Source organism: Linepithema humile, chromosome 4, assembly GCF_040581485.1.
Source record: "Linepithema humile isolate Giens D197 chromosome 4, Lhum_UNIL_v1.0, whole genome shotgun sequence".
Taxonomy (NCBI): domain Eukaryota; kingdom Metazoa; phylum Arthropoda; class Insecta; order Hymenoptera; family Formicidae; genus Linepithema; species Linepithema humile.
The window spans coordinates 22,995,653-23,014,233 of record NC_090131.1 but is presented as its reverse complement, the minus strand read 5'-3'; the positions used below and the strand labels follow the sequence as shown (position 1 = coordinate 23,014,233).

Here is an 18,581-nt window from a genome sequence, read left to right as displayed (position 1 = left end):
TAAATATATCAAATAAATCAAGAAAAGATTGAAAAATTCTGATTCATTTATATTTACAAAATAATATATAAAACATCGCATCCCACAGATTACACACGAAATCGACACAAGCCTCCGTAAAAAACAGAATTCGCAGTTGTTTATCGCCCTTTCTCGGTGCATCGACCGGCGACAATCGGATTACGCCCGTGCTCGGTTAAAGTGCGGCGAGCGAAAGTCAAGAGCTTACAACGGGCTTACACGAGCCACGCCCTGCGGCTGCGAAGTGATCCTTCGCCGCACAAAACGATCGGATTTGTGTCTTGGCCGACACAAAAACAGGACGGCGAGGTGCCGACGTGTGTGCCCGCGGTGGCGCGTCGTATCGATTCGTGTTCCCCCTTTTCCACGAGTAAATTTGACGTTGGCCAAATAAACACATTGAGGCCGGCTACGTTTGAAGTGGTCCCCGTTGACAGTGGGCGACCCGTGAATATCGGCACGATTGTTCCGCAGCGGGTCGTCATCGTCGGCACCTTTTGGATTCCGGGCATCGGAGGCGGTTCCCCTTCTCCCAGGTGCCCCTTCCGTGCTGCTAACTTCTGGTTCTTTTCCTTATAAAAATCAGGATCATTCTGCGCGCGTTTCACGAGAGCACCGCGGCATCTCAAAGAAAGCTATTATCGCCATTCGTCCGCTCATTCATTCCTTCATTCATTCGCGATCGTACCTCTCTTTACAGTCTCGAGTCTCTATCATTCGCACTTGTCACTTCGACAGATACTTTACGAAAAATAAACGAATCAAAAGAATTTCGTCCGTAAAACGTGACCGATAATATCAGCGATTGCTTTCGGATTGTTAGAAGATTGTTAGTCTTTAGAATATCGTTTTTAGCACAAAAGGTTTAGTTATTCTGTAATTCTGTTGTTTACGATAAATAGGAATCAAGATTCAATTTCTTGATAAAAGCTTGCATAATCGTCATTAATTTTATGTAATACTGCATACAGAATTAAAGAGATTATTCGTCTATCAGGTTGAAAGGATTAAAGAGAATTAAAAGTTTCAAGATTTAACTCTTTGATCTGATACCACAGATTATGTGAATTCAATTTTATAAAATGGATTCTGAGAATCCATTTACTTATACAACATGAATTCTGAGAATCCATTTACTTTTATCATACTTTGAAATTTTGCAATATCAAAAACTGGGTGTTCTTGAGAGGCAGGATATTACTTTTTTACTTAAAAGATATCTTAACTCGTTACTCGTTATTTTTAAAAATCTGATAAGCAAAAATCGTTTTTCCTTTCTTTAGTAAAAAAGATTGACCAGAGAAAGAAGTCTAACAATGTTAGAAAATTTAGGAGCAAAAATATTAAATTTTTCTTAAAAAGTAGTAACATAAAAGATCAGCAATGTAACATTTGATAAATAACAAATTGATACACAAGTATATCGAAAAAATTAATTGCAATTATATATATGTATGTTATCAATCTGTTAAAATATATTTAAATAATGAACAAGCAATTGTATTTAGTAGGTGTCGCAAGACGAGGTGTCACAATTTGCTTCACCACTGCAAATTTCGCCTTGGACTGCTATTATAATAATTCCGTCAAAGAGCCGATAAATATTAAATACTCGCGCTTACAGAATTTGTTACGCGTATTACAGAACAAAAGTTAACCGTAGTTTACTTTCAGAAATTACAAATTCATGCCACGGCACATGAAAGGCAAATGCGTATAAATAGTTAAAATTCTTCGAATAACAAATTTGCAGTTTAGAAAAAATATATCAATATTTTTTTAGCTACTACAAGAGAGGCTTTTTTCGCGAAGATCGTTGTATTTAAAAAATTTTTCAAATTTTAACAGTTTGATAATTAACAAATTTTAATACGCGTATAAAAGTGATTCAAATATATCAATTGCTATATAAGCAATTGTATTAGTAATGACAATTCTTTTTGCATTCATAAACTATACATTTAAAACCGTACTTTAACAATTCAACATTGAATGATTAAATTTATTAATAAGATTAAATAAAAAATATATTTATAATACAAAATTATATTAAATATAAGTTTAAAATTTATATCTTCAGAGTTATAATTTCTAAATGCAATTTTCCATAATTTATATTTCCATAAAATTTCTTTTATGTACAATGTTCATATATATTTCATAAAACTTTACAATTTACAATATAAAAATAACAAATTGACTTATGCAAAATTTGAAATTTTTTATTATTAAAATAGAGACAAAATAATTTCGTATTTTATTGTATATTTAAAAAAATACAAATTAAAGATGAGCATCTGATTGTTAAAATACGGTTTTTAGCAATCATATAATAAATATTGGCAAATGAAAAAAACAATAGATGATATCAACAGTTTATGTAATTACGTACGTATAATGAATAAATTCACTCACCGGTCGTTGTACCCTAGCCAAGTACGCTCTCCAGCTATACCTAAAAAATTAATATACAATATATACCTTAGTCAATTATAAAGTATAATATATTTCCATTTGGATTAAAACAATTATATGTAATTACAAACCATAAATTACATGAATAATTTTAATAAATATTCAATAAATGTGTGTAAGTATCTCATTTATTAAATATGCAATAAATCAAATTGTAATTGTATATATGTGTGCGTGTGTGTGTGTGTGTGTATGTATGCGATCATAATTATATATATATTCAAACAACAAACAGATAATTACTCACCAACTAAAGTATTGCAGTATGCTTTATTCGCTGCATCAGTTGAAGTTGTCCTGCATCAGCATCCATCGAGAAATCCGGAAACTCGGACATAGTTACACTACCAGATGAAAATTAACCTGTACTTACGGGAGACTCACGATTCAAACTACGTATTTGCCATGCGCGTACAATACACAAAATGCATTGTTTATCGCAATGCATACATAATTATACTGATAACGAACTATCACTTTACATATTCAACGATTCACTCAACACTGTACATGCATTCACAATGAGCAAAACAATAACCGTTTTGGCGGCCATCAAATGCGGATATGTTCACAACATAAATGTTTTACCGCTTTACATCTGACAATGAACCGCGGATCTACAGCGCTTCGATCTTGTAATTAAATGAAACGCCGTTAATTGCAAACACGATAAATAATACGTTTCGGCAATCGCTCGTCACTCCCAACTTTCGGCATTCCCAACGAAAATTCACACTTGTACACTTTTAACAATTAAAATAAATTAGCACTCTGCATTACAAATAGACATAGCGCAGGAACGAATAAAAAAGACTGAAAGAGGACGCGCAGCATCGATATATTTCAATATTGCCAATATTGAGATATTGAAATATTGGCAATATTGGCCAATTGACACTGCGTACAAATTGTGTGAAGTTGATTGCACTCGGAAGTGCATGTAATTAACAAAAGCGCGGGATTTTAACATTTTTCAATTTTTCGATGAAATTGATGCGTACACCAAATTTTGGAACAAAGACAAAATCTACAGCAGGTGAAGCGATACAACAGATATAATTATTTGTTTCTTATTTAAATTTATATTTTTATTACATTCATGTAATATGGTATAATCTGGTATTTACATCCACGTATTACATACTCCAAATATTACATATACTTTATACTTGTTCATTTGGTAGCGTAAATAAATGGTATCGAACATTAAAATTTAAATATATACATAATTATAATAACATTGCATTTACAATGCAATGTCAATTTCTTGATTTATGTATTGAATGGGATAACATTTAAATGTTATGTTTTCAGCTTCTATTTTCTAGAAAACATGATATATAATCAAAAATGTTGAGAAATTATAAGAAATTGTGGATAAATACAATATCCATGTAATATAGTCTGGTATTCACATCTATGTATTATATGCTTCAAATATTGCATACTCTATACTGTTTGTTTGGTAGCGTAAATAAATGACATCTAATTAAAGTCTCATTAAAGTTAAATGAAAAATATAAGATTATTAAAGAAATTTCATCAACGCTAGTTATATTTATTCCAACAAAATTAAAATAATTTATAACATGCGATAATTATATTTTAAAATAAGAATTGCGCTTACATATAAGTATTTTATTGTAAAATAATAAATTTTGTTTTATAGAAAGAATTCTGTTTTAAAAAAACTTGTTCACATAAAACATAATCAAACAAGTTGTATGCTGAAAAATAACACAAAATTAATAATCTATGCATTATGAAAAATATATTTAAGGATTTAATATAGAGAAAATTTATTAAATATAAATTTATAAATTATAAGATTATATAAATTTTCGCATGAAAAGTTGCTTAACTAATTAGCTATCATTTTTAAACGCATATAGGAAGCAAGAAAAATAAAATAAAAATTTTTTAACAGAAGACATTTTGTAGTTTTATTTACGTATAAACTAAAGACAATATTTTCATCATTAAATAAACGTTTATTATATAAAAAATGCCAAATATTTCTAATTTTAATGGTATATATTTTTAACGTACGCACCGTCAGAATTATAATAAAAATAAAAATTTGGCATTTATAAACATTTATTTAATAATAAAAATATCTCCGATTGTTTTTAGTTTATATGTAAATAAAGCTGCAAAATGTTCTCTGCTAGAAAATATTTTATTTTTTTTGTCCTGTATGTGCGTTTAAAAATAACAGCTAATTAGTTTCAGCAACTGGGAAGTTGCTGAAACTTCCCATGGAACACGCTGTATGTAATAATAAAAGTCAATATATATAGGCTGCGTTTCGAAATTCACTGCCAGTACTGAAAATTTACAATATACATAATGTAAACTATAGATTTTCCAGTACTGGCAGTGAATTTCAGAACACAGCCATAATTCATAGATTATTAGTTCAAATTCATATATTATTTTCAAAATATAACTTATTTGAAATTTTACGTGAATTTTTTTGATGTTCCATTTTATTACAATCTATGAATCTAATCAGAATGAGTTTTTAAGTGTATTTTTAAAGTAGTTCTATTAATAAAAGCTTTTGAACAAACTGGACAAGGATACGCACGTGACAAATGATGCTTTAAATGTTCACTGAATGCCGTGCTACTTTTAAAAAATTTCTTACAGATATTACATTTAAGATCTTCTTCGACATCTTCCAAATGAGTCCTCGTATGCAAATCAACTTCTCTGACATTATCAAATTCTTTTGAGCATACTCGACAACTAAACTTTACTGGTTGAAGAATACCGATTTGACTCCCAGTCAAAGGATTTGGTACTATTATGTTGTTGGCTTCGTTAATATTGATATTACTCAAGCTTTCATTCTTTTTGTGAAGATTTATATGGTTCCTGTAATATATTTCCAATATTATTCCAAAAGAACAAAATATAGTATAAAACATATATATTATATTTATATATATATATATATATATATATATATATATATATATATATATAAAACATCAAAAACAAAACTTCAACTATTACAACAAAATGATTATTATTTACATTATATTTGCGACAAGTTTTTAAAAAGTGATATTTATATATAAAAATAGTTTACCTGTAAGCTTGATCATTCTTTAAATTAATGTTACAGCTCGTACATCGGTAATCATTTTGCTGAGAGACTGTTGTAGTTACAGAAGGCGAAGCGAAATGAAATAAAGTGTTCTGCAATTTTGTCTTTGAATGCTCAGTCAAACAATGTTGCTTGACGCCTTCTTTCAATTCAAATGTCTTGAGACACTGATGGCATTTATATGGGTGTAATGGATCAGTGCTAACATGCAATTTTGCATGTTTATCATACATTATCTGTGAGCTGCATTCCGTTTGACACATGTCGCAAATAAAATGTTTTCTAATATGCACATACAACGATTGTGGATTAGGAAAAGTTTTCGAACATATAGAACAAGGGTAGCTTTTCTCCTCTTCACCCTTTATAATATAATATTGATCACATATTTTGCACTGCAATGCTGGTTTCGAGTTGTATATACATCTTTTTAGTTTGCAGCTACCTTTAGCGCAGATTTTCTTAGCCAGTGTCTGTAATGTTTGACTTTTTCTCTCTGATAAATCTTTCACATCATTATCAATTGGGCCTGGTTTACATCGTACTTTATCAATTTGTATGATCAGACAATATGTCTTCTCTTTTGTCTGAAGGTTTTCATGTGGTTCAAGGCTTGATGCAACAGAACCATTAATTGCACAATCAATTGTTTTACTTCCACTAATTGCATCTTCCACCTGCAATATAACATAAAAATATAAACGTTTTTTAAATATATAGCAACATATGGCTAAAAGAAAGCAGATTTACATTATCTTGTGTAAATGGACTCTGTGGTGGTGTCACTAAAGTATCTTCATCTAATTTTTTCTGTTTTAATGATATCTTTTCTGGTGTCGTCTGTAATGCAGTTTCCATTTTACGTTTAATTGGAGGACCTGTAAAGAGATACATATATATTATTGTAATATCATACTATATAAATTTATTACTTATGTACAAATAGAATAGAGATCTTGCATTGGAATTATTATATAAAAAGTTGACTATATATATTGTAAAATATTCCAAATAAATTTATTAAATATAAATAATTATAAGTTATTGTTATTCCTAAAAATATCAATAAGAAATTACTTTTGTTAAAACAATATTGTAGACAAATCTATAGATATAATTATAAATTTTCCGCATATTGTCAAACATCTAATATTTATTGAATATTCTATAAAACATTGAAATAATAATTCAAACATATTTTCAGAGAGGAGTATAAGCTTGCAACTAGGCTTACAAACCTTCTATTTTACCGAACAGAGTAGGAACAGCACTTGACTTCAAATCTTTAGATGGAGTGAAGTTTTCTTTCTCGAAGTGTAACTCGCAGAGATGCAGAGGCTGTTTGTCGTTTACGACACCTGATGCCGAATTGCAATTGTGCAGCCATTGGTTTTTTCTTCTGAAATCCATCATGAAAACAGTGAGTTATCGTCAACACAGAGATCATAGCAGTACAATAAATACTCACAGATCATCTTCTGGAAAAGCGAAAAATGACATCAGATTGCCATCTATCTTCGTGGTCTGGGTAGAAGGACAACCATTAGCTGCGCAGGTTATCATTATATCCTATCCTTCGGATATCTGTATCCGCAATTCTTGCAGCGTATGGATAATATCACTAATATTCGTAATTCGTTATTTGTGTCTAAATAATGTATAACCTAAAAACAAAACTTGAATCTACCTGCGATTTACGCGCAAAAACAAACTTTATATATAATATAGATGGAAAACTGTGCTATAAATATGACCGTTACGTGGCAGCCGAGAAACGTTCGCCATACTAGTCATCGTCCAATGGTAACGCACGTGTAAACACGACGACCAATTGCTTTTTGTTCGATATATCGAAAGAGAACATCAGAATAGCACAGCGAATCATTTCGTTTCTATACCAAACGAGAATTTCAATTGAAAGAATCGATTAGCTTCAGGATCAAAACGGAGAGATCACTTTCAATGTTAATGCTATTACACCACGTTAACGGCAGATAAAGTGTGCACGATTGAAATCGTCCTGTAGTCGTGCGTGATACCCGTAGCCGCGTACGCTGGTTGTTGTTATCAGCTACGGGGTCCCTTGAACCTCGTTCGTTAAATTTCGATGGATCGGAGCTGGTCACCGACATGATTATTTTACACGTAGCTGCGAGCAGGGGCGACAGTGTTTTCAAATATTCGTAGATTTATCATGCTGAATGATGCGCGTTAATTTATAATTAATTTATTAATTTCGGTTTTATATAAATGTCTAAAACGTTTATTACGCTGTGATTAATTGATATCCTAAGTTATTTCCAAGTAATCGTTAGCGTGGTAGTTTGATCGCTTAAGTAATCGTTTGATATTTATAAAACTGTAACATAAACGAGTTACTCGTGTATATCGTATAAGATAACGAAAAATTGTACATATCGGTTTTTAGTCAAATTTTGTGTGCTTCGAGCATTTTTTCTATTTAATTAATGGTTCCCGCGCGTAACAACATGTTCCTCGTTTGCGTGACCGTGGGGCTCGTCTTCTTGGCGTCGAAGTATCGCAACAACGTACTTCACAGCGTCAAAAACTTATACGATAATATAAAAATTCGAGATGATAATAAAAATAAGAATAAGAAAAATAAATCCGATGCTAACAATAAACACGATGATAATATTAAAAGTAACAATGAGAATAATGATGACAATAAGGAAATTAAACTTATATTAGACAAGATTATCCTGGCAGACTCTCCGGAGAAGTGCGATTACGCCGTACAGCGTATTCGTTGGTAAGTACAATTATATTATTATCGGTTTTAAGGAATAATCGAAAAAATAAGGAATATTTTCCGCTTATTATAATAATCTTTAATTTATATGTATATATTGTACGAGTATTAAATGTTGGAACGTCTTGCTGCTCTTCATAATACGATGGAAACGGCCGATCTCAACTATTGTTTACATTTTTTGTGAGAGCTGTGTTGAATAGCGATTCTCATTGTATATGGAAGACAGTATATGTAGCGTCCTTGAAATTCTTAGAGAAAGATCTGGAATACTTATAATGCTATCACACTTGTGGCAAAATTAATACGCGATTGTTATATCGTTGTGAAAGGAAAATACCCTCCGATTTATCATCTTATAATTTGTAAATTTTTGTGTGTAATAAAATGAATTTTATTGTAAGAAATTAAAAACAATAAATTTCTTTTTTCTTTCAGTCGTTTCTTATAATATAAATTTACATGTATATTTCTAAAATTATTTTTATCTCTAAAAATCTGCTTTGCAAATCATACTTTTTATATAAAAATGTATGTAATGATTATTTTATTATGGAAAAGTTATTAATTTATTGTATATGTACTTTTCTTTTTACAGCAATCTGTCTGATGGCGTTTTGGGTTTTGATTGCGAATGGGTCAAAGAAGGATCCGTTTCTTTGTTACAATTAGCCACTTTCAATGGAGTAGTTGCTTTGTTTCGCATTGGAAAAATTGGATATATTCCAACTAAACTCAAGGTATGAATTACATTTGACAAAATGTATATATTGTAAAAAAATATATATATACCATCATCTACATAAGAGAATTTTTAATAACAATTATTGTAATTTGTTCACAGGAATTGCTAGCTAGTAAACACATCCTTAAAGTTGGAGTCGCTTCATATGAAGATGGACAAAAGATAGTAAAGGATTATGGATGTAGAGTTAGTGGAGCTCTTGATTTAAGAACTTTAGCGGATGCCTTACATCTGCCAAGCCGAAAAAGCTTAGCTGCCATGAGTTTAGAGTATCTTAATCTTGAGATGGACAAAATAGCAGAAGTGAGGTGCGGCGACTGGGACGTTAGCACCCTGTCCGACGAACAAGTGGCATACGCTGCTTGTGATGCACTAGCATCGGTTATTATCTATCATAAAGTAAGGAAATTGATTAAAAACAACTTTTTCATCTAATTATAATCATTCTAAATTAATAATAATTAATAATAAATACTCTCTGTTTGAATTTTCTTGCAGATAATGCAAAGAGAAAAAGCAAAATATTCATTATGGCAAAGATTATGGATTTATTTGTGTAATATATTGAGCGAAGATGTTAATGTGCGAATTCATGGCGTGCCTGCTAGAACAGTTGATACGAGGTATGATAATTTATGAATTTATAAATTATATAAATTATATTTTAGAAATTGTACACATATGTAGAGACAAAAAGAGAGTACATAAGTATACATCTGTTTAAGGTTCAAGGCTCTGCGATCACCAAGTGTAGATAGCATTACTAGTAATAAGATTTTAAATAACATAAAGTCACCAATAATGGATAAAAACAATAATGCTGAACGTAAAAATACGATACCTACAAGGGTTAAACCATTATATCATAATTGTTACTTACAAGCGCCTGACGGAGATATATTGTGTACATGTGACCGTAAAAAGGCAGAATGGTATATTACGAAAAAATTAGGAGTACTTGTGAATACAGATCCATATACTGTGAGATTAAACTTTGAGCCATCTGGTCGTGCATTGGGAGAAGTTGGGCAGTATTATACGCAGGTGAAAGTTAATCAGTGCGTGGTCTGCGGATGCACTGAGAAGTTTATTAGGAAGAACGTCGTGCCGCGAGAGTATCGAAAATATTTCCCGTGTAAGTATCTTTTATCTTCGTAGCGATGCAGTTCTCATGCAATACATATAATTATATTACGTAATAATCATATATTGTTTTTTGTATCTGTAATCTAAAGTGTTGGATATTTCTTTCAGTGGTAATGAAAGCACATCAATCTCACGATGTGTTACTGTTATGTCCAGCCTGTCATGAGATCAGCAATAACCATGATCTGCAGCTCAGAAGAAAGCTAGCAGATATGTGCGATGCACCATTAATTGGTCCAATGACGCACGTACGAGATCGATATATGAACAACTATCGAAAATTGCATTCGGCTGTTAATGCCTTACAGGATAGATTATTGATTCCTCAACGGCGACGCGAGGAGCTTGAAAATTATATATTAGAACATACGGGACAGCAAAAGATTACACCAGAGCTGCTCAATGCCCTGAATGAACAACTAAAGAACACACTGATGCCAGTTAATCAGTGCAAATATCAACCACATGGCTTAAAGGTATTTAAAAAAAAAAACTTAAAACAAATGTTCATAAAATTTATATACATATGTGTGCAAATTTATATATAAAATTTCTCATTTTTATGATAGGTGGTACAATATTTCCAAAAACAAGAGTCTGGACTCGTTGAATTAGAACGTATGTGGAGGGAACATTTCCTTACCACTATGCAACCGAAATATTTGCCAAGTTTATGGTCTGTACGCCACAATCAAGAGCGGTTGATCATACGCCAGGCACAAAATAGAATTGAACCGCAAGATGCGAAAGTAGCGGGATTAACAAAGTAGCGCTGTAATTTTAAAATTAATTGAAAAAGTTTCGTATAAGAGCGAGAACTTCAGACTTGTATAAATCGATATATCTCCAAATATATATATATAATATATCTAAATAGTTTTATATTTTATTCTAACTCTTATATTCATTATCCAATATGATGCAACATTTGCCAATTCCTAAATCATTTTCTAAACATCATTTATTCTTTATAAAAATCAAATTAAATATGAATTTTTAATTTATAATTAATTTAACGTTTTTAACACTACAAAATATCTGAAAATTTTTACACTAGATAAAAAACCAACAACTAGACTTAAACCATTCTGTTCAACATCTTTACTATTTATCATGAATTATTATATACAGATTTCTAGAATTTCTAGAATTAAAATAAGTAAATTTAGACTAGAAGTGAGTTTTATGGTTGCTTGGAAGCTTCTTCGCCGCCTGTTTGCGACTGAGACGATGGTGGTGGTGCTGTTGTTTTTTGAAATTTAAGTTCCTCATCAATGCGCTCCTTAGCGCGTACAACCTTAGACTGTAGATAGAACGAGCCACCCTTTAATCTGTCGTTAGCTTCCATGAGGTATTTGTAGTTTTGCTCGATCACTTCTGTCTGGTCGGAACGTTCTGCGTTAAGGATGCGAAGAGCTTCATCCAGTGTGAGTCCGGTCCTGTTATTAGCGGCAGCATGTTGTGCCCCTTGTCTTCCACCGCCTGCCCTTCGCGCCGCTTCTTGACTCGCCGCGATCTCCTGACGCAATGCACGTGCAAAAGCTTTACCGATGACCTGCGTGCCCATCACGATAATCTGTATCAGGTACTTCGCCATGGCCTAACCTCTCTTTCCGCTTACTGCGGTACTTTGCACGCGAACGAGCTGTCACGCTGCCAGCAACGATGATTTTCTCACTCGTTTTTTTTCGGTTGTTTGACACCGCTCCAAGATTACGTGCGTCCACGCAAATTTGTATTCTTGTCGACGCATTAGCGGCACGACATTTCGTTCCGACCATGAGGAACCTAACCCTGTCTTCCATGCACGACGGTTAAGGACCGCGACACATAGAAAAACATAAGCAATAAGCAAATTGACCAATCACAGTCAAGTGTTCTTGAAAACGTAAGGTAGTCATTGGCTAATATACCTACTGTTTAAATTTTATTGCTTACGTTTTTTTATGTGCCCTTAAGAACCTTAAGTGCCTATCCAGACAAACTTGGATAGTCGCATAAACATATGCATAAAGAAATTGATTGGTCCATTTCCTTATGCATTTGCTTATGGACCAATATGTTTATGCGACTATGCAAGTTCGTCTGGACAGGCCCTAAGTTGCATCTGTTGACGCTCGCAAGCCGAGTTCACATGTGAAAAAAAACAAACTTTTTTTTTTAAAGTCAGCATCAAACATGCAACTTGTTGACAAAAAGAATAAGAAGCAACATCATTCTACGGCGATAAGACCTATCTATTACCAATTTTTCATTAAATTCTTTATTACTAAAAAATATATTATTAATCTTTATATATATTTTTTTAATGCTTTCAATAAACATATTTAAACTAATATAATGCAACTAAATTTAAATTTAAAAGAACAGCTACGTCTGACGTCAGTTCCGTTAAAACGAACGCTTCAGTTGTACACTGTCTGCACTAGTACAGCCAGTGCAACTAAAAAGAACAAATCTTTTTTGCGTCGCCTGTGTTCCTTGCTAGAAGACACATTGATGAGGTTATCAGCCGCCACCGATTTTAGTCAAGATATTATTTATTATCGATTTACGCAGCGATGAGAGTCAATCATCAAGATGAGATGAGAATTGCGGGACGTGTAAAGACGATGTGGTGCTTGTAAGACTCTCGCGTGTGTAACTCTTCGCGTTTGACAGGTATTATCAGCCGACTGAGTTATCAATCAGTGACAGCAAACATGATCAAATACATCTGGACTTTGGTGTGCTGGTACTTCAGGCACGTGATAAAAGGATTCTTGCGCTGGACCACGCAGATGTGTGAGCTACAAAGGATCTGTTATGTCCAACCGTCCGGAGCGGCGCGAGTGTTCGCTATCGAAGGATCCCTCGGGCGGTCACGCGATGCAAACATTAGGACTCTCGTCGCTTACCTGAACGACATCGCCGATAAACGAGGAATAACCACGAAAACCGAGCGCAAGATCCTGGAAGATGCCATTAGAACTGTGCTGGTAACCAAGAAGGTAAATCCCAAGGCGCATCCGGACTTTGCCAAATCGTTCGGTAAGTGCGTGGAATTGATCTGGGGTTATCGTCAGTTGTGTGTGGAGTGTGAGGAGCTCAGGAAGACGCCATACAGTACGGACAATCCGGACCATGAACAACTGTTGCTCAAGTTATGGAATTTATTGATGCCATATGAACCTCTAGAAGCAAGGGTGACCAAGCAGTGGCAACAGATCGGCTTTCAAGGCGACGATCCAAAGACTGATTTTCGCGGAATGGGAATCTTGGGACTGGAGAATCTCGTTTACTTTGCTCAAGAGTATCCTAGCATGGCCACGCATGTGTTGTCCCATTCTAATCATCCACGTTACGGTTACGCATTTGCCATTGTTGGTATAAATCTCACAAGCATGGCTCTGAAGTTACTGAGAGATGGGAGCGCTAAAACTCACATATATAATTCCTCGAAAACGCTGCCGACGATTCGTGCCTTTCATCAGTTCTATTGTTACCTGTTTTATGAATTTGATGGATTTTGGATCGAGTCAAAACCTAATAATATGATGGAATTCTCATCGATACAAGAGAAGTTTGAGAAGAGCATAAGAATGGCATTAACTAATCCATCAACAGTTTTTAGGATAAATGTGGCAGTTGACAATATTTAACACGAATACAAATGCCTTTTACATATAAGAAAACCAAAATGGCTATATAAAAAATAAGTGCAATTTTTGGACTAGCATATGTAAAATTTATTTTCTATTATATATTTACACAATGTCAGCTTTGTTGTGATATTAAAATGACATTTGAGTAAATAATAGGTAGATTTCCGCATTACAGAGATTTCTGCTTTTACTTTGGCAATATATACGTGATTAAAATCTTAATATCGTATATTTTATTATATTTTTCTTTTTTTAAGTTTATGCAAATTTATGTAAGTGGGTATTATTTATGAAAAAAGGGTCACATTGTTTATTAAATATGTATTTATCACATAATTAAATTGCATAATAGTATAAAATTTAGAGCAACTATAATTTGTGGCAATTATAATAATTAGAATATATTATTATTTATATTAATTTAGATAATTGTATCAAAGTTGAAATTTTTAAATATTTAGTGACGGATCTATATAAATAAAATTTAAACTTCAGGGTTTTAGGATTAAGAAATCTCTAATGCACAGTTATATAGTGATATATATCACTATATTTTTTAGTTTTGTCTTCAATTTTAATTTTCACGTTAATTATATCTTTCTATATGCCCTACTATATGTTCCTATTTTTAAACCATAGATTTTGATTTTAATATTAACTTTAGACAACTGAAAAATGTTAGATCCACCACTAAATAATTTAGTAAACAATTTTATGGGCATTATCAAGTGTGCCTCATGCATTTAATTTTTTAATTACAAAAAGCTATAACGTTTTAAAAATTTATATTAAGTTTGTTACATATATGTATGTGTATTATGAATATGCAAAAGGTACTTTTCGATAGTTATGAAAGTGCAAACGCTTGTCAAACACATATTGGATATAAAACAGAAAATTTTTAATAAAATTAATGTTATTTTTGCACATTAATAAAGGACTATTAAAAGTGATTAAAGTAATTTATGTTTAAATCTCAAAAAGTTCGGAATCTCAAGATTGACACCAAAAATATTTTTTGCATCAAAGATATATTTCTGTAAAAAATTTATACATACAAGATTGTTATTGCTACAATCTAACAAAACTATGTTTTTTAAATTTTTATTTTAATGAAATATGATCTATTTACAAATTGCTCATACAAAACTAAGAAAAAAGCAGTAATAAAATCTCAAAGAGCAGAACATAATGTCATTTATAATTGATGGAATGCATTGTGCGCAATAATAATTGTATAATATTTTCCCGATAAAGCTTGGCTTTTGTTCTTTAACAATTTTAATAACATTGCTTTGCATTTTTTAAGTCGACTACCATCGCATAGACGTTCTCTGTACCACATTACGTACATATTTACTCAAATACATCTTAAGAAAAAAAATTATCTATTTTTTGCTGCGCCAGGATTAACACAAATGTTTGTACATTAGGTTGTTATAAACAGGATATTTGCCTTTCATAATCGATCTTCAGATAATTTGAGAAATATTAAATACACTTAATTTTACAATAATATCATTTATATCTTCATTGAAATAATCGCAATTTTTAAATTATTTCATTAAACTTGTAATTTAAATCTTGAAGAAGACACATAGATTCGTAAAGTTTTGCATTATTAAATTTAACATTACACGTTACAATAACGTAATGTACAATCAAACACTATTTTTAGATATGTAGACAATATTCGGTATGGAGAAATATCCATATTTCTTTGGCAACTTAAATGCAATAAGCTTATTTTTCTTTCTTCTGTGGAGTTTCTGGTTTATGCTTAAATTTAGATACGGCTGTAATAACAACTAGTATCCCAATACAAATACTGCCTAATTTAAGTATCCATGGATTATCACGAAGAAAGTTTGCGATCATTTGTGTGAAATCATCACTGGAAAAAAAATTATACATTAATGTACAAACTTATAAATAGCTTGAAACGAAAATCATAAACTAGTTACATGCATCATCAAACTTACAAGGGACTTTGAGGCACAGGCACTTTTTCTGCTTTTACATTTTTGTACCATTCCTTGGCAAATGATACAAGAGAATTAATATCGTACCTTCCTGTATCGTACCGGTACATCTTGCCAAGTCTGAAGCTATATAAGTACAAAATAAATATGTTAATGTATTATGCTATTTTGATAACTTGCGCTTGTCTTTATCATATGCACAATTATAACATTATAAACATCCTATTTGTAAGATATTACAAACACTGATTTATATGTACGCTTACAATATAAATTGCGGAGTGTTATAAACATTAAATCTCCTGGCTGTGGAAACCCCAGTTGTGGATTTATTAATAAGTGCTACGTTTACCCTCTGCTTGAGCTTTGCAGCAACTGTCTCCCATCTCGCGATCATACGCAAGCATCGTGCGCAATCTGTGCTATAACTGATGCGGTACATGATTAGAACGTATGTTATTTATAAGCGAATCAACTGATTACTAGATTACAAGTAGAAGTAGACTTACAACATAACAAACCAGTCACCAGTTGTAGCACCGCTACTCGCTTGAGTTAAATGCTCAAATGTATCATCCGTAAGTTCCTTTACTGCGGGTACTTTATTTTCCGTAAACATAGTTAATATTTCTTCATCGTTCAAACGTCCTAGAAAAGAAGGTGCAGTATAAATTTATAGTACAACTATAAAGTTATAAGTACACTCAGAAATAAAAGTATATTTAGTGACATATCACATGTACGTGGAATGATAAAACATAATGTATTATCAAGGAATAATTAAATGATCAAAAAACATATCTAAGCATTATTTGTATTCTTTATGAAGAACGTACCATCATATAACAATGGAATCCCATGTCGGAAGAACAATAGAGCTGGTTCTTTATCGATACTGTATAATTGAAGTAATTGACTATCAACAGTCTTCACGATCCATGCAGATAAGGAATCCACCAAATCTTCACGCAATTGAATCAATTCGTTTTCATAATTTTCGCATTCCGGACAGTCTTTTCTTGCTGTGAGTAAAATTATCACATTAATAAGTATAATATTAAAAGTATTTTAAAATCCTGTTGAGTATTTCATTGAGTATCTATTAGAAGACAAAAATGAAGCACTTCATAGTTTACGTAATATTCATAAACATAGTAAAATTATGTTTTATCAAAGTAGTCAAGTATATAATGAATTTTTAGGATTACTATCTAAAGAATGAGTTGATTTTGAAATATTAAAAGTATTTAAAAAAAATAAAATCAGTGTTATCAATTAATTTATAACATAAAGATATATATATAAATAATGTTGCATATAATCAATACATAACATCTAGTCTTTTCAATGTCTTCTTTTATTAATCAGTCATATTTCTCTGCTGTTTATCCAGATGACCAAAAGAGAAAAAAACAAACTTACTAAACAGGGCGACGACATATTTTTCTGTTTTTATGAGATTCAGGAGTTCTTCATCATGCACTGTTTCAAGACTCGCGTGTACACCAGAAAAAATGCATATCACAATTAAAAACGCTATTCGTAACATTGTTAATTCTCGTGAAAAGATTGATGATGATACATGAAATATGTTCACCGGCAACCTGTACACGTCAAACTCGGTTCATGTATGGTCCGAGAGGTAGTGGAATAAATGAGAGAGATAGAGAAGATGCAGAGGAGCTCCATCTGTCAGTGACGAACGGTGGTCACAATGCAGGCGGCGGTTCAGTTTGAGAGATGCTATTGAACATTTTTATAACAATAAAATGCCTCTTCTAACTGCGTTTCTTTTTAACTAGTGACATAATGAAAATATTTAAGAAGAACCTCTCTTTAACAAAAGAATATGTAAAATTATATTAAACCTATTTACTTATTCTTGTTTTTTTCAAAATATTTAAATATATTAAAAATATATAAAAAGCAGACAATTTTGATATATTATTTAATAATATATTTAATAATATATTAAGAGTAGAGTAAATTAATCACGGATACTCCATTGTGCCGAAAAAATATTTATTATCTACAGCTATTGATCATTTATTGCATCCAAAAAGTGCTTATTGCCCTATCCAAGAAAAAACCTGACTAGATATTGAGTTATACTACTAAAAAAAAATTAAATTAAATTATACTACTTACTTTTCATTAAAAAAGGATAGAATTATTTTTACATACGTGTTACAATTAAATATAACACATTGGTAGCAAAACATGATTAGAAAAAATTGTATATGAATTAAAAAAAAGTTACTAAAGTTGAAAATAGAGGTATGCTTGATATAAGTTATACCATATAACGTTTCGTATGCTGATGAATCAATAGTCCATTGAACTTTTGCTATAAAAAAGCGCCATATCAATGATATATGGTCAATAGATTTTGATAACCATCTCATTCATGCAGAATTTTGTGTGCTGGAGGCGTATAAAAAATGGCTTCATCCATATAGCAATAATCTTTTATTCTTTTGACATAAAATTTCATTTTACATGTCATGAAGTGTTTTCAAAATAATTTATATAATTGTTAGAGTCTTTAAATAAGTTTTTTTATATAATAGATGTTCAAAAATCAATACTGTACAATTTTTAATTTAAAATTTGATTTATCTATTATAAAATATTTGATATTTTTTTATTATCTACTTATTTATTATTGTTTTAAATTCAA

General features: G+C 31.5%; 6 protein-coding genes across 8 annotated transcripts in view; 2 read left to right on the top strand and 4 right to left on the bottom strand.

Annotated features, from left to right (window-relative positions):
• Positions 1 to 3,287, bottom strand: part of RhoBTB (Rho-related BTB domain containing) — a 65,089-nt gene extending 61,802 nt beyond the window's left edge. The window contains exons 1-2 of the mRNA XM_067353384.1: positions 2,744 to 3,287; positions 2,437 to 2,476 (exon numbers count right to left, since the gene is read on the bottom strand). The gene's annotated coding sequence lies outside the window, so the exon portion shown is untranslated. The remainder of the gene's footprint in view (positions 1 to 2,436; positions 2,477 to 2,743) is intronic.
• A 263-nt stretch (positions 3,288 to 3,550) lies between these two features.
• LOC105672597 (52 kDa repressor of the inhibitor of the protein kinase-like) lies at positions 3,551 to 7,380 on the bottom strand. Of its 3 annotated transcripts, none has more exons than XM_012367638.2 (5): positions 7,080 to 7,380; positions 6,850 to 7,007; positions 6,362 to 6,489; positions 5,594 to 6,288; positions 3,551 to 5,376 (listed from the first exon to the last, which is right to left on the bottom strand). In XM_012367638.2, exons 1-5 carry the CDS (start codon positions 7,172 to 7,174, stop codon positions 5,004 to 5,006), a joined length of 1,449 nt encoding a protein of 482 aa, XP_012223061.1. In that variant the 5' UTR covers positions 7,175 to 7,380; the 3' UTR covers positions 3,551 to 5,003. The 3 variants fall into 3 exon arrangements, with proteins under 3 accessions (XP_012223061.1, XP_012223060.1, XP_012223063.1); XM_012367637.2 differs by having other exon boundaries at positions 6,850 to 7,010; positions 7,080 to 7,371; XM_012367640.2 differs by having other exon boundaries at positions 5,233 to 5,376; positions 6,057 to 6,288; positions 6,850 to 7,010; positions 7,080 to 7,370.
• Positions 7,381 to 7,608: 228 nt separating this feature from the next.
• Positions 7,609 to 11,149, top strand: Exd2 (Exonuclease 3'-5' domain-containing 2). The gene is made up of 7 exons (XM_012367636.2): positions 7,609 to 8,384; positions 8,983 to 9,124; positions 9,229 to 9,528; positions 9,628 to 9,752; positions 9,855 to 10,264; positions 10,384 to 10,751; positions 10,845 to 11,149. Exons 1-7 carry the CDS (start codon positions 8,080 to 8,082, stop codon positions 11,043 to 11,045), a joined length of 1,851 nt encoding a protein of 616 aa, XP_012223059.1. The 5' UTR covers positions 7,609 to 8,079; the 3' UTR covers positions 11,046 to 11,149.
• Positions 11,150 to 11,361: 212 nt separating this feature from the next.
• Positions 11,362 to 12,175, bottom strand: blp (mitochondrial import inner membrane translocase subunit Tim16). The gene has a single exon (XM_012367642.2). The coding sequence runs from the start codon at positions 11,870 to 11,872 to the stop codon at positions 11,459 to 11,461; it is 414 nt and encodes a 137-aa protein (XP_012223065.1). The 5' UTR covers positions 11,873 to 12,175; the 3' UTR covers positions 11,362 to 11,458.
• A 532-nt stretch (positions 12,176 to 12,707) lies between these two features.
• LOC105672598 (ELMO domain-containing protein 2) lies at positions 12,708 to 16,701 on the top strand. Its single transcript, XM_012367641.2, has one exon. It carries the CDS (start codon positions 12,978 to 12,980, stop codon positions 13,914 to 13,916), a length of 939 nt encoding a protein of 312 aa, XP_012223064.2. The 5' UTR covers positions 12,708 to 12,977; the 3' UTR covers positions 13,917 to 16,701.
• Positions 14,932 to 17,568, bottom strand: LOC105672648 (dnaJ homolog subfamily C member 10). The gene is made up of 6 exons (XM_012367723.2): positions 17,324 to 17,568; positions 16,738 to 16,923; positions 16,411 to 16,549; positions 16,168 to 16,329; positions 15,902 to 16,027; positions 14,932 to 15,813 (listed from the first exon to the last, which is right to left on the bottom strand). The coding sequence occupies exons 1-6, from the start codon at positions 17,448 to 17,450 to the stop codon at positions 15,663 to 15,665; spliced, it is 891 nt and encodes a 296-aa protein (XP_012223146.1). The 5' UTR covers positions 17,451 to 17,568; the 3' UTR covers positions 14,932 to 15,662.
• Between the last annotated feature and the right edge of the window lie 1,013 nt (positions 17,569 to 18,581).